The sequence below is a fragment of the Schistocerca americana genome, chromosome 1 (genome assembly GCF_021461395.2).
Source record: "Schistocerca americana isolate TAMUIC-IGC-003095 chromosome 1, iqSchAmer2.1, whole genome shotgun sequence".
Taxonomy (NCBI): Eukaryota; Metazoa; Arthropoda; class Insecta; order Orthoptera; family Acrididae; genus Schistocerca; species Schistocerca americana.
In genome coordinates this window covers 118,819,743-118,832,998 of record NC_060119.1, presented here as the reverse complement: position 1 = coordinate 118,832,998, position 13,256 = coordinate 118,819,743, and the positions used below count along the sequence as shown (strand labels likewise).

Here is a 13,256-nt window from a genome sequence, read left to right as displayed (position 1 = left end):
ACGTCTCCTCTCCGACTGCGGGAGACATCTTCGGAGGTAAAACGGCTAACTGCAACCAGGGCTCGAGAGAGCGCTGATTATATAGGCAGTGTAGAGGCACCACAGTATTTCACGTGACGTCGGCTACGTGATTATCACTGGTATTGCTAACATTTGTCACAAGCACAAAGGAATGCGCTGAGGGATATCAATCCAGACAAAAACGAGCCGACCGAGGTGGCCGAGCGGTTCTAGGCGCTACAGTCTGGAACCGCGCGACCGCTACGGTCGCAGGTTCGAATCCTGCGCCGGGCATTGATGTGTGTGATGTCGTTAGGTTAATTAGGTTTAAGTCATAAGTAGGGGACTGATGACCTCAGAAGTTAAGTCTCATAGTGCTCAGAGCCATTTGAACAAAAACGGTATCGTTCTTACCACAGACAAGGGTAATACCGCGGTCCTGATGAGGAGTGGGGACTATCATGAAAAGATCAATAGTATTTTCGATCCCACAAATTACAAAAAAACTTCTGAAGGATCCGACTCAAAGATATTAAAAACCACTAATCGACTGGTGAAAGAGTCTTCACTCTTCTCTGACGATATGAAGCTGCCCTGCAAAATGGGTCACCCGCCTAGGCTCTATAGACCACCCAAGGTACACAAACAACAGATTCCTTTCAGGCCTGTTGTAAGTGCTATAGGGTCTCCCACCCACGAATCAGCTATACACCTTGCCTCACTACTGCAACCTTATGTTGGTGGAACTGATAGTCATCTTAAAAATACATATCATTTCACTGACAAATTAAAAGAAATGCGCGTGGGCGAAGATGATAGCCTTGTTTGTTTTTATGTCGCGTCCTTATTTACCATGTTTCCAGTGGACGAAGCTATCTTATGTATGGCTTATACTTTTCCAGCAGATATTGTGGAGGTATTCAGACACTGCCTCATCACGAACTATTTTTAATACAATAACGATTTTTATGAACAGATTGACGGAGTGGCTAAGGGCAGTCCTCTTAGTACAGCCGTTGCCAATTTGTTTATGGAGAACTTTGAACAACAAGTGCTGCAGACTGCCAGAAAAAGACCAGCCAGGTGGTACCGATATGTCGACGGTACTTTCGTAGTATAGACAACTGGATGCCTTTCTGATACAGCTCAACGGCATCAATCCGAAAATACATTTTACTATGGAGACGGAGAATAACAGCCAGCTGAATTTCTTGAATTTGTTTGTTATCGAGCGAGGGGACGGGACTTTGGGCCATAGAATATACAGAAGAGCCACGCATACTGATCGTTACATGCATAAAGATTCTGACCACTACCCCAGACAGAAAAGGGGGGTGATTAAAACGTTGGTAGATAGGGTGCACAAAAATTGTGAATCGACTTACTTAAAAGATGAACTTTAACATCTGCGGTCGACATTCAAGAAGAATGGTTATTCTAACAAGAAGAAAGATAGAGCACTTTGTTCTATGGAGAGAATCGGGACAGGTGAGGAATGAAGGACGCCCAAAGCGAAAGTTTTCCTTCCGTTCATCAGTACGATTACAGATCATATAGAGAAAGTGTTGAGCAAATGTGGTGTAGAAACCACCTTCAGACCCTCTAGCAAAATAAAAGAATGTTTAAGATCGGCAAAAGATATACGACATCGTTTGGTTACACCCGGTGTAGATAAAATTCCTTGTAGTTGTGGACTGGTTTATATTGTTACCACAAAAAGAAGTGTAACATCCGTCTCGTTGAACACAAGAAGAATTGTCACCTAGGACACACGGATAAATCTGCTGTAGTGGAACATCTTTACCAAGAAGTTGATCACGAAATAAAATTCACTGAAACGAGTGTCATATCGAAAACATCGCATTATCATGCGCGTATGTACAGAGAGGCTACTGAGATCTATAAGCACAACAGAAGTTCAACAGAAAAGGGAAGTTGTAAAATTAGACAAAAATTGGATGTCAACCTTGCAAAGGAAGGATGACGATCGGTTACTTTCAACCGAGATTGTTAGCAATACGAGTGATAATCTCGTAGCCGAGTCACGTGATAGACTGTGCTGCCCTCTACATCGCCTAAATAATTGGCGCTTCTTCGAGTTCTGGTTGCAGTTAGCCATTTTATCTCTGAAGACATCTCCTGCAGTTGGAGAGGAAACGTTCGGAGAAAGTTTTATACATCGACCACGGCCTAATAGCCCGGAAGTTTTAAGTGATGTCACAAATTAAATAAATAAAAAACCATTTTGCAACCGATACTGCCTATTTTTTCTTGAACATCTCAACAGATTGCTGTATCATTAGCCGAAAGATGGAGAGTGTGATTTTCATTGTTGGAAGTTGTGATACCAAGTGTTTATTTTGATCTATCTTGAAATGTACAGAAAAGCTGAGAAATATGTTTTTTATTTTTTAAAACAAATAAAGGAAAATGAAGCTGCAAAGTTGTGGGTGTCATTGTCCTGCTTAAGTCCATATGTATCATATATAATACCATCTGTAAAATATTCACTTTGGTTTCAAACTTTTTGTGAGTCGTTAGTTGTTAACTAGCATTAAGACAATAGTAACTCACAGGTGCTTTTAGTATGTGTTCTGGACAGAAAAGGATTTACCCTTCTACCCATAAAATTGCAGCACCTTGAAGGCAGGCTACAACAGAGGTCAAATTGGCAGAAGGCTCAGATATGCAAATGATTACTAATTCAGCAAAACCCTGCAAAGTAGTCCTGCAAAATAGAAGTAACTCCATCTACACTCTTCACTTGAATTTTAATTGTTTGTGGGAAGATCGTGTCACCCTTCATATAATAAGGAGAGACATCTAGCAGCACGTGTCGGGATTCGACAGTGGCTCGATATGGGCATATCAGGACTGCAGCCTGACTTTCCAGGATACTACTCCTAGTGCTCTACGGGATCCTGTAATGAAGACCTACAACCGATGACTTCACGAGGACTGAACTCAACGCCATACAGGATCTCAGCCGCCACAGACACATCCTCAGCCGCGCAGAATCGCACAAGAACATAACATACTTTAAATCAGGAAATGGCAAGTATCCAGGCAATCAGCATAACGACGCCCAGAGCACCACAGACTGTCGCAATGGCGACCACTGTTGCGGTTTCTCTTGACGTGTGATCAGAGAGACGCGCACTGACAGACTGTTGCAATTGTGACCATTGTTGTAGGCTTCTCTTGACGAGTGATCAGGGAGACGCGCGCTGACAGACTGTCCCAACTGTGGCCATTGTTGCGGCTTCTCTTGATGCATGATCTGAGAGATGCGTGCTGACAGACTGTTGCAATTGTGACCATTGTTGTGGCTTCTCTTGAGGACTGATCAGAGAGACGAGCACTGATAGACTGTTGCAATTGGGACCATTGTTGCGCCTTTTCTTGACGAGTGATCGGAGAGAAGCGCGCTGAGAGTGGTCGACCCAACGACAGCATTGCACACTGGAATGCACCACATCGATCTCTCAGACGAGTCTTGATTGTGCGTACAGCTGCACGACGGTCATGCCTGTGTATGTGGCCTCCGAGGACAACGAACATCGCCACAGTGCATTCGTCATTGTAACGCGGCCCGACTCTTCTGTGGAGTGCTGGCCAGCTCGTTCCCCAAATCTCTCATACAACGACAACAGCAGGCCACAGGTTGCTGAGACACTGGCACATCGTCACTCTCCAACCACTACGATTGATGAACATTGCCATAAACTTGAAGCAGCATGGAAGGACAGTCCTGTGTCACTCGCGCTCATTTTGACTCGACGACCAGCCAGGTTAGAGGTGTCATCGCTGCCAGAAGCGGCAGATCTCTGCACTGAATTCTGCATCTTGTATAGCCCCAAATCACCTTCAAATTTAGTATTTTTTCCTTACTATAAATTGTACACTCCTGGAAATTGAAATAAGAACACCGTGAATTCATTGTCCCAGGAAGGGGAAACTTTATTGACACATTCCTCGGGTCAGATACATCACATGATCACACTGACAGAACCACAGGCACGTAGACACAGGCAACAGAACATGCACAATGTCGGCACTAGTACAGTGTATATCCACCTTTCGCAGCAATGCAGGCTGCTATTCTCCCATGGAGACGATCGTAGAGATGCTGGATGTAGTCCTGTGGAACGGCTTGCCATGCCATTTCCACCTGGCGCCTCAGTTGGACCAGCGTTCGTACTGGACGTGCAGACCGCGTGAGACGATGCTTCATCCAGTCCCAAACATGCTCAATGGGGGACAGATCCGGAGATCTTGCTGGCCAGGGTAGTTGACTTACACCTTCTAGAGCACGTTGGGTGGCACGGGATACATGCGGACGTGCATTGTCCTGTTGGAACAGCAAGTTCCCTTTCCGGTCTAGGAATGGTAGAACGATGGGTTCGATGACGGTTTGGATGTACCGTGCACTATTCAGTGTCCCCTCGACGATCACCAGTGGTGTACGGCCAGTGTAGGAGATCGCTCCCCACACCATGATGCCGGGTGTTGGCCCTGTGTGCCTTGGTCGTATGCAGTCCTGATTGTGGCGCTCACCTGCACGGCGCCAAACACGCATACGACCATCATTGGCACCAAGGCAGAAGCGACTCTCATCGCTGAAGACGACACGTCTCCATTCGTCCCTCCATTCACGCCTGTCGCGACACCACTGGAGGCGGGCTGCACGATGTTGGGGCGTGAGCGGAAGACGGCCTAACGGTGTGCGGGACCGTAGCCCAGCTTCATGGAGACGGTTGCGAATGGTCCTCGCCGATACCCCAGGAGCAACAGTGTCCCTAATTTGCTGGGAAGTGGCGGTGCGGTCCCCTACGGCACTGCGTAGGATCCTACGGTCCGTCCACGCTGTCGCGGCATGCTACCAGTGTTAAAGACTGTGATGGAGCTCCGTATGCCACGGCAAACTGGCTGACACTGACGGCGGCGGTGCACAAATGCTGCGCAGCTAGCGCCATTCGACGGCCAACACCGCGGTTCCTGGTGTGTCCGCTGTGCCGTGCGTGTGATCATTGCTTGTACAGCCCTCTCGCAGTGTCCGGAGCAAGTATGGTGGGTCTGACACACCGGTGTCAATGTGTTCTTTTTTCCATTTCCAGGAGTGTATATTCACAATGACTAAAACTTCATTATTTGCTGTCCTTCCTGGTGTCGCAATTTTAATGAAAAGCAGTACACAGTGCGATTCTGTGTTCATGTTACAAAGTATGAGGGGTGATGGAGAAGGGTAAATGCATCAATTTGAGGTAATGGACCCTCGTCCAAGAACGACTGAATCAAAAGTTGCAACCCAAAATCGTTCTGAATCCTCTTCTACTACAAACTCTTTGTTTTCTAAGTTTTGGGAGGAGGTGGTATGGACTAAAACAAGAAATAATTGTCTAGTAAACATCCGCTGTAAAATGCATACCTGGCTACAGAGTCCTTGTTCAGTCAGAGATGTGTTTCACAATAACAAAAATGAACAAAGGTCATAGGTCTTAAGGTATGCACTTCAGAGCCCACATTTACTGGACATTTTTTCTTGGTTTGATCCATACCACATCCTCCCAAAATATGGAAAGCAGACAACTTACAGTAAAAGAGATCTACTGTCCGAGGTATCAGAACGATTTTCGCTTCTAACTTTCGACTCGGTTGTTTTCGGACCAGGGCCCTCGTAATTTATAAAGCTCAGAGTTTCTAATAGTCACAGTACTGAACATCTTGCTTAGGTGATGGTCAACAGCACGTACAGATTTAAAAAAATGTGTAACACGGTGTTGTCTGTAATAATGTTATTTTTTATTTTGCTTCAGGTTTCGGTTCTGAACCATCGTCAACGTTAGAACAATTATCTGAGATATGTCACATGCCATACATGCTTTAACATATGTTATTACATAAAACCATAACTGCCAAGAAAAATCATAAATTGTGACAAGAGTGAAATATAATGGCACGTCATATTGCTGCATTGAATATATTGCTTAATAGATACTTTTTAACAGTATTTTTAAGTACGTTCGTTTTAGTACTACCTTTAATTTTCCTAGGCTGTGTATTGTACAATTTTTTTTCTTGGTGGAAATTGGCGTTTTGAATTTGATGTTCATTCTCTCTTGGTGAATGTAAGTTCAGTCCAGATCCTGTGGTATGATCATGTCAGAGCTGTTTGTGGACTAATAATCAACGTTAGTTTTGATGTGCACAACAGAGTGGTAAGTGTACTCACAATGTGTAGTTAAAATCGCCGCTGTGTTGAAAACATATTTACAATGTACCCGACTACTATTTTTGATTGATAGTCTTATGTCCCTTTGCTGTAGTTGGAAAACTGTTTTCGTTCTTTGTGCATTTGTGCCCCAGAAAAGAATTCCATAGCTAAGAATTAACTATACATATGAAGAGTATCTAACTAAAAGACACCAGCTTTTATACTCTAATGACTGGACTTAAAGGGCACATGCTGTTGGCACTGTGTTTGCAAATGATTTAATGTGCTCACACATCTTCAACTAAGAATCAGTGTTCATTCCTTGAAAATTTGTTTGTTACACAGCCTATATTTATTTTAACAGTATCATTTTCCTTCTTCAAACTGAATATCATGCCATTTGTTTTCTTTATGTTCAATACCGCATTATTGCACACTGACCAAGTGTAAGCTTTCTTGAGGGTTTCATTTGTTTTTTCTGCATGGAGTTCTCTTGTTTTATGACTGACTATAATATTGCCATTATCGGCTAAGATAATTTTTTCCGTTTGATGTACTCTACTGGGACAGTCATTGATGTAATTCAGGAACATTATTGCCCTTAACATGTTACCCTAACACACATATTTATGTATTTTGGTTCTGATAAATGTTTCACTAAAAGTTTCACCTTATTTGACGTAATTCTGCTACACAACCGTGTTTAAGACTCCATCTACAAATCTACACCGTCGACGTAGACATTAAATGGTGATCACTCTTTACTGCAACCACCTGCCTCGGATTTTTTCCCCCGCTGGAAGCCAGCTGGCGACGGTGCTGTCGGGGAGTATACTGGATATTTTCCCTCCGCTGCGAGGTCTTTGGTTGCGTAAAAATCTTGTGCAGGTAGGTGTTTGTTAGGCGACGCAATACAGTGTATTGAGTGAAAGTGTTTCAAGTGAAATGGCGAAACACAAGTATTCTATCTGCCAAAGAGTATTCATGTATGATTCATACTTGAGTACAGAATCAGTGCGAGCAGTAAGGAGATTATTTCAAGAGGAATTTCCTGATGTTCAAGTTCCTTATCGAAGTACGATTCATCGAAAAATAAATAAATTTCGTGAAATGGCAAGTTTTCGTGACAGGAAACATAGACAACGACATATAATACTCACATAGGAACCTCTGGATATCACTGAGCATGTTCTGGGAAGGTCTCCTAGAAAATCAGTTCCACATCCTTCTTAGCAAATGGAAATATCGTGTGGCTCCGTTCAAATGGCTACAAAGTTACTGAAGTTCTCTATAAAATAGCTGCAGTGTAAGTACTTAAACTGGGTGACTTTACAAAAAGGTTGCGGTTTTGTGTATGGATTTTGAAAAGGGGGCATCACGTAGAAATTGAGCCTAATCTATCTTTATTTTTGGTTTCCTAGAAAATCCGTTCCACATCCTTCTTAGCAAATGGAAATATCCTGTGGCTCCGTTCAAATGGCTACAAAGTTACTGAAGTTCCCTATAAAATAACTGCAGTGTAAGAGCTTAAACTGGGTGACTTTACAAAAAGGTTGCGATTTTGCGAATGGATTTTGAAAAGGGGGCATCACGTAGAAATTGAGCCTAATCTATCTTTATTTTCGGACGAATCATGGTTGCAACAGAGTGGATACGTTAATTCAAAAACTGACCATAGAGTTCAGAGAAGCCGAGCGTAATACACGAGGCACCTCTGCATGATCAAACAATAGAAGTGTGATTTTTTTTCGGGAAACAATAAACAGCGAGAGATATGTGTAAAACGTTTTGTGCCTAGTTTCTTGCTAATTTGGCTTCCGCGACCTATCTGCAGGATTTTGCAACGGCACATACAGTCAATTTCTCATTACAGATGGGCGCTAATGACCATTGTAGTTGTGCGCCCTAAAACCACAAAAAAATTTCTCATTACAGAAAATTCATGACGTGTTTCAAGACAGAGTTATCACTAACGACATATGGCCTCCTCATTCCCCCGTTGTAAGCCACTACGATTTTTCTCTCTGGAAGCCATTAAAACAGAAAGTGTACAAATCAGTTCCACACACTTTAGATTAACTTAAACTAACATTCGTCAAGAAATTGCTGCCATATCTCAGAGGGAAACGCATAGTGTAATGAGCAAGTGCCTAAGCAAGTGTCAGGAATGCTTGAATAACGGAGGGAAGCAGTTCCAGTCTCTCCTTGCTAAATATACGTGAATAATTTACTTTTCATTTTAAGTGTTTATGTTATCTGTTTAGAAATAACTTATTCGACAAACCGTACTACATTACCTGACTTTACTTGGCATTGTTGCACTCGACCTCGCATGGCCGTTACCGGAAACACGTGGTGACGTTTCAATTAACACGTACAATGCTAAGGAAAACTCACCGCTCTGTGAACTATATCAAAGAGTTGTGCAAATACTATCGAGTGTTTCAACATGTCCTCGTGGAATATCACGATAAAAACTAACGAGAAACTGACCAAAGCCCTCTCTCTCCCACGCGCAATAACACTGCGGCCGACTGATACACTACTGGCCATTAAAATTGCGTACTAGAACTGACATGTGATTACCTTTTAACGCAATTTCGGTGCATAGATCCTGAGAAATCAGTACCCAGAACAATCACCTCTGGCCGTAATAACGGCCGTGATACGCCTGGGCATTGAGTCAAACAGAGCTTGGATGGCGTGTACAGATACAGCTGCCATTGCGCTTCAACACAATATCACAGTTATTCAACAGTAGTGACTGGCGTATTGTGACGAGCCAGTTGTTCGGCCACCATTGACCAGACGTTTTCAATTGGCGAGAGATCTGGAGAATGTGCTGGCCAGGGCAGCAGTCGAACGTTTTCTGTGTCACGAAAGGCCCGTACAGGACCTGCAACATGCGGTCGTGCATTATCCGGCTGAAATGTAGGGTTTCGTAGGGATCGAATGAAGGGTAGAGCCACGGGTCGTCTGAAATGTAACGTCCACCGTTCAAAGTGCCAGTGCGAACAAGAGGTGACCAAGTCGTCTAACCAATGGCACCCCATACCATCACGCCGGGTGATAACCCCAGTATGGTGATGACGATTACACGCTTCCAATTTCGCCAAATACGGATGCGACCATCATGATGCTGTCAACAGAACCTGGATTCATCCGAAAAAATTACGTTTTGCCATTCGTGCACCCAGGTTCGTCGTTGAGTACACCATCGCAGGCGCTCCTGTCTGTGATGCAGCGTCAAGGGTAATCGCAGCCATGGTCTCCGAGCTGATAGTCCATGCTGCTGCAAACGAACTGTTCGTGTAGATGGTTGTTGTCTTGCAAACGTCCCCATCTCTTGACTCAGGGATCGAGACGTGGTCGCACGATCCGTTACAGCCATGCAGGTGAGATGCCTGTCATCTCTACTGCTAGTGATACGAGGCCGTTGGGATCCAGCACGGTATTCCGTATTACCCTCCTGATCCCACCGATTCCAAATTCTGCTAACAGTCATTGGATCTCGACCAACGCGAGCAGCAATGTCGCGACACGATAAACCACAATCGCGATAGGCTACAATGTGACCTTTATCAAAGTCGGAAACGCGATGGTACGCATTTCTCCTCCTTACACGAGACATCACAACAACGTTTCACCAGGCAATGCCGGTCAACTGCTGCTTGTGTATGAGAAATCGGTTAGAAACGTTCCTCATGTCAGCACGTTGTAGGTGTCGCCACCGGCGCCAACCTTGTGTGATTACTCTGAAAAGCTACTAATTTGCGTATCACAGCATCCAATCGGTTAAGATTCGTGTCTGTAGCACGTCATCTTCGTGGTGTAGCAATTTTAATGGCGAGTAGTGTACTTACTGTGGACCTCCTGTCACCCACCCCACGGGCACTACATACGGCCTCGTCGGCCAGTCGCAGGCCGTGAAAGCGTTTTGCATTCACGACTGATCAGCCTATAGAATCGGAGATAAACTACATCCTTCTCTCACTCCTTATCTTTGTTGGTGCTGACTCTGTATGCACTTACATCCAACACAAATGTGTTTTCGAACAGGGTGAGTTGCTGTTACCAGATTGCAGGAGAATCGCCTTAGCTTTGAAAAGGCTTTATGCTACTAACAGCAGCCAGAAAGTGGTTGTGACCTTGACGATCATCCCGAGTGTGGTCATGCAGGCGAAGGCGTTGATGGTGAGCACCTCCAGGTCGTCCGGCGTGTCCATGATGAGGTTGGCGGTGGAGGTGGAGAAGAGGGCGAGGTGCGCGGCCACTACCAGCGCCAGCCGCAGCGACCCCCCAGGGGGCCCTGTGTCCCCCGGCGCCGCCCACAGACCCAGGTGCCGCACGCCCACGGCGCTGGGACCCAATAGCGAGCTCTCCTCCATGGCCGCTGAAAATCAGCGAAAAACACCATGTGTAGCGCCTTTCATCACAAGTCCTGTCCTACCTAGAAAACAGAATGAAGTCAGGGCAGCACTACAAAAAAATACCATTTTCACTGCAAGAACAATATTTTTATGTTTATAATATATACCTAAAAATGAAAATATTTCCTCAATAACTTCGGTACTGTCCTCTAATTATAGCATTTTTAAGTATTATAAGAAAAATAGTATAACTAAAATAGACAAAATACAAATCTTAAAAGGTACATCTTAAAATTTCAATTATATCAATTTTGGATATAATTAATCATGTAAATAAACAAACTGCATAAATCTTGACCACCTAATTGTTCGCCTCATCAATAATCCAAAGACTATGATGAATAATAACCTACATTTAAAATTAAATATGTGAGACATTTAGTTGAAAGGACAGGTGTAAATCGTACACAACCTTCAAATTTAACAAAATATGATGTATTCAAAGAAAATAATATGGGAGAAGAATCAAGTTAGAAATAGGATAATTCAAATAAGAACCTAAAATAACTACAGTAATTTTTAAAAACATTGAATAATAAGGAAAAGCAATCACATGAACAATATCGAAAATTAATTGAGGTGTAAGACTACCCCCAAAAACAGCAAAAATAATAAATTAATTACACCTAAAGAAATATAATGACCCTCATCATACACAAAAATTAATGAACTCCAAAGAAAAATATATATAAACAAAAAACATCCAGTTTGTATATGAAGTACGAAAAAGAATAATGGAGTGCTTGATTGAACAATTACCTTGAAAGGGTAAATAAAGCAATTAAAATTACCTCCATTAACAATTATATAAAATAAAATTAAACTACCTTATTTAGTATCGAAAACTAACATGCATCATACACATTAATGTAATATTACACAAAGGTAAACAAATAAAGGTGCTGGGTTCATATCCCACTTGTAGTAGTATCAGGCCTCTCCTTTTAATGACTAACTACCATCCAAAACTTGTCTTTTGCATCATAACTTTATCACATTATTAAATGGAAAGCTAGTTAAGATAATGGGTCCATATCCCATTAATGGAATATCAGACCTCTAATTCTTAATGAGCAAAAACTGTACAAAACATCTCCTGTATCAACATTAATTATGGGAATGATCCGGTTCATTTCATCAAATTCCTAAGGAGTTTTGATGGGGCTAGAGATCAGTTTACTCTCATCTATCCCATTATTAGCAAATAATGGAAAGATAACAACAAATGAACCATCTATTATACATTTTGTCATTCAAAATAGCAGCAAAAATTTCATTATTTTCAATACTTTTGATCCGGGTAAAACATCCAGTAGGATGAGAAAGACAACTTATTCCATCATAATAATAAGATCTACATTATTGTAAAAATTGAAGTGGGTCCATTTCACTTTTGATTTCCAGAAATTATAGAACTATGAAGATGAACTAATCGCTTAATGTTGATAACATGAGATTACTCACTACATTACTGACATAAGCATTAAATAGTTACATATGTGAGATAGAATTTATGTATGACAATAACTTGAAAACACTGACAAAAGATATATGAAAGTGAAGCACCATGTCTCCTACACATATCGACATATGTAATCAGATGGGCAGTGATGACCCTTTGTTGGTATGTCTTTGAACAGCTGTTTCCTGTAAACTGCACAGTGTTTAATCAAGCTAGGTAGGGCAACGTTCTGGGCAGTATAGCATAAGTTTTTACTTTTATGTATACATGCCACCATAGCAGTGATATCATTTGAAAGCACTGATGAATATGGAATGTCGTTTGGGCTTGTGTTTACAGTGACAGTGGTTACATATTAAAATGACAAATGCGATAGTGTGAATTAAGAGTGTAGGAGTACATACTTGAAAATGACACAAGGCTGAAATCAGCTGAATGTGTATAAATGTAACGGCAAGAGTGGAAACTGTAATTTTATTTCAATAAATTTGTGGCTAGGGGACCAAAACTTTAAAAAAAAAAAAAAAACCTTGTGGAAACTAATGTGGCAGAATTTTGTGCATTTCATTGGTGGGAGATAAGGTGGATAAGTTGAAGAAGTTGCTCGTCAATGAAATATTTGGAAGAAACACACATTGGGTATTGGGGTCCGTTAGGTGACTTATAAAGTGATGATGGATTCATTGAGAAACTATAGTTTCAAGGATTTTGCTGAAAATCAACGAAATAGGCTTGCCACGGCCATTGAGATCTCTCATCAGCGCTGTTGGTCGTCTGACAGGAAGAGTAGCCAGATATTTAACCAGGTTAATGACTCCAATAGTTACCCTCTGTGAACACTGTATTAAAAACTCTCAGACATTTACTGAACAAATCAAACTAATTAGGATTTGTCCAAATGATAATTTAGTCAGCCTGTATATGGTCACACTATTTACAGAAGTTCCTATGGAAGTATATTGAAACTGGTGATAGAAATTATAAAATTATATAGTTGTTCTGACATGCTGTGACGACCACCCACTCCTTGTACAGTAGCAAATTTTATGAAATGATCTACAGAATGACTATGGCTTCTACAATGTCTCCAGTAGTGACCAAATTCTTTATGGAACATTTTGAAGAATGTACCTTAAGTTGGTTCCATTTT

The 13,256-nt window shown here is 42.2% G+C and overlaps 1 protein-coding gene across 1 annotated transcript in view; it reads right to left on the bottom strand.

Moving 5' to 3' along the window:
- Window positions 1–10,602, bottom strand: part of LOC124605072 — a 108,294-nt gene extending 97,692 nt beyond the window's left edge. The window contains exon 1 of the mRNA XM_047136559.1: window positions 10,363–10,602. Coding sequence (XP_046992515.1) covers window positions 10,363–10,602 — 240 coding nt within the window. The remainder of the gene's footprint in view (window positions 1–10,362) is intronic.
- Window positions 10,603–13,256: the final 2,654 nt, after the last annotated feature.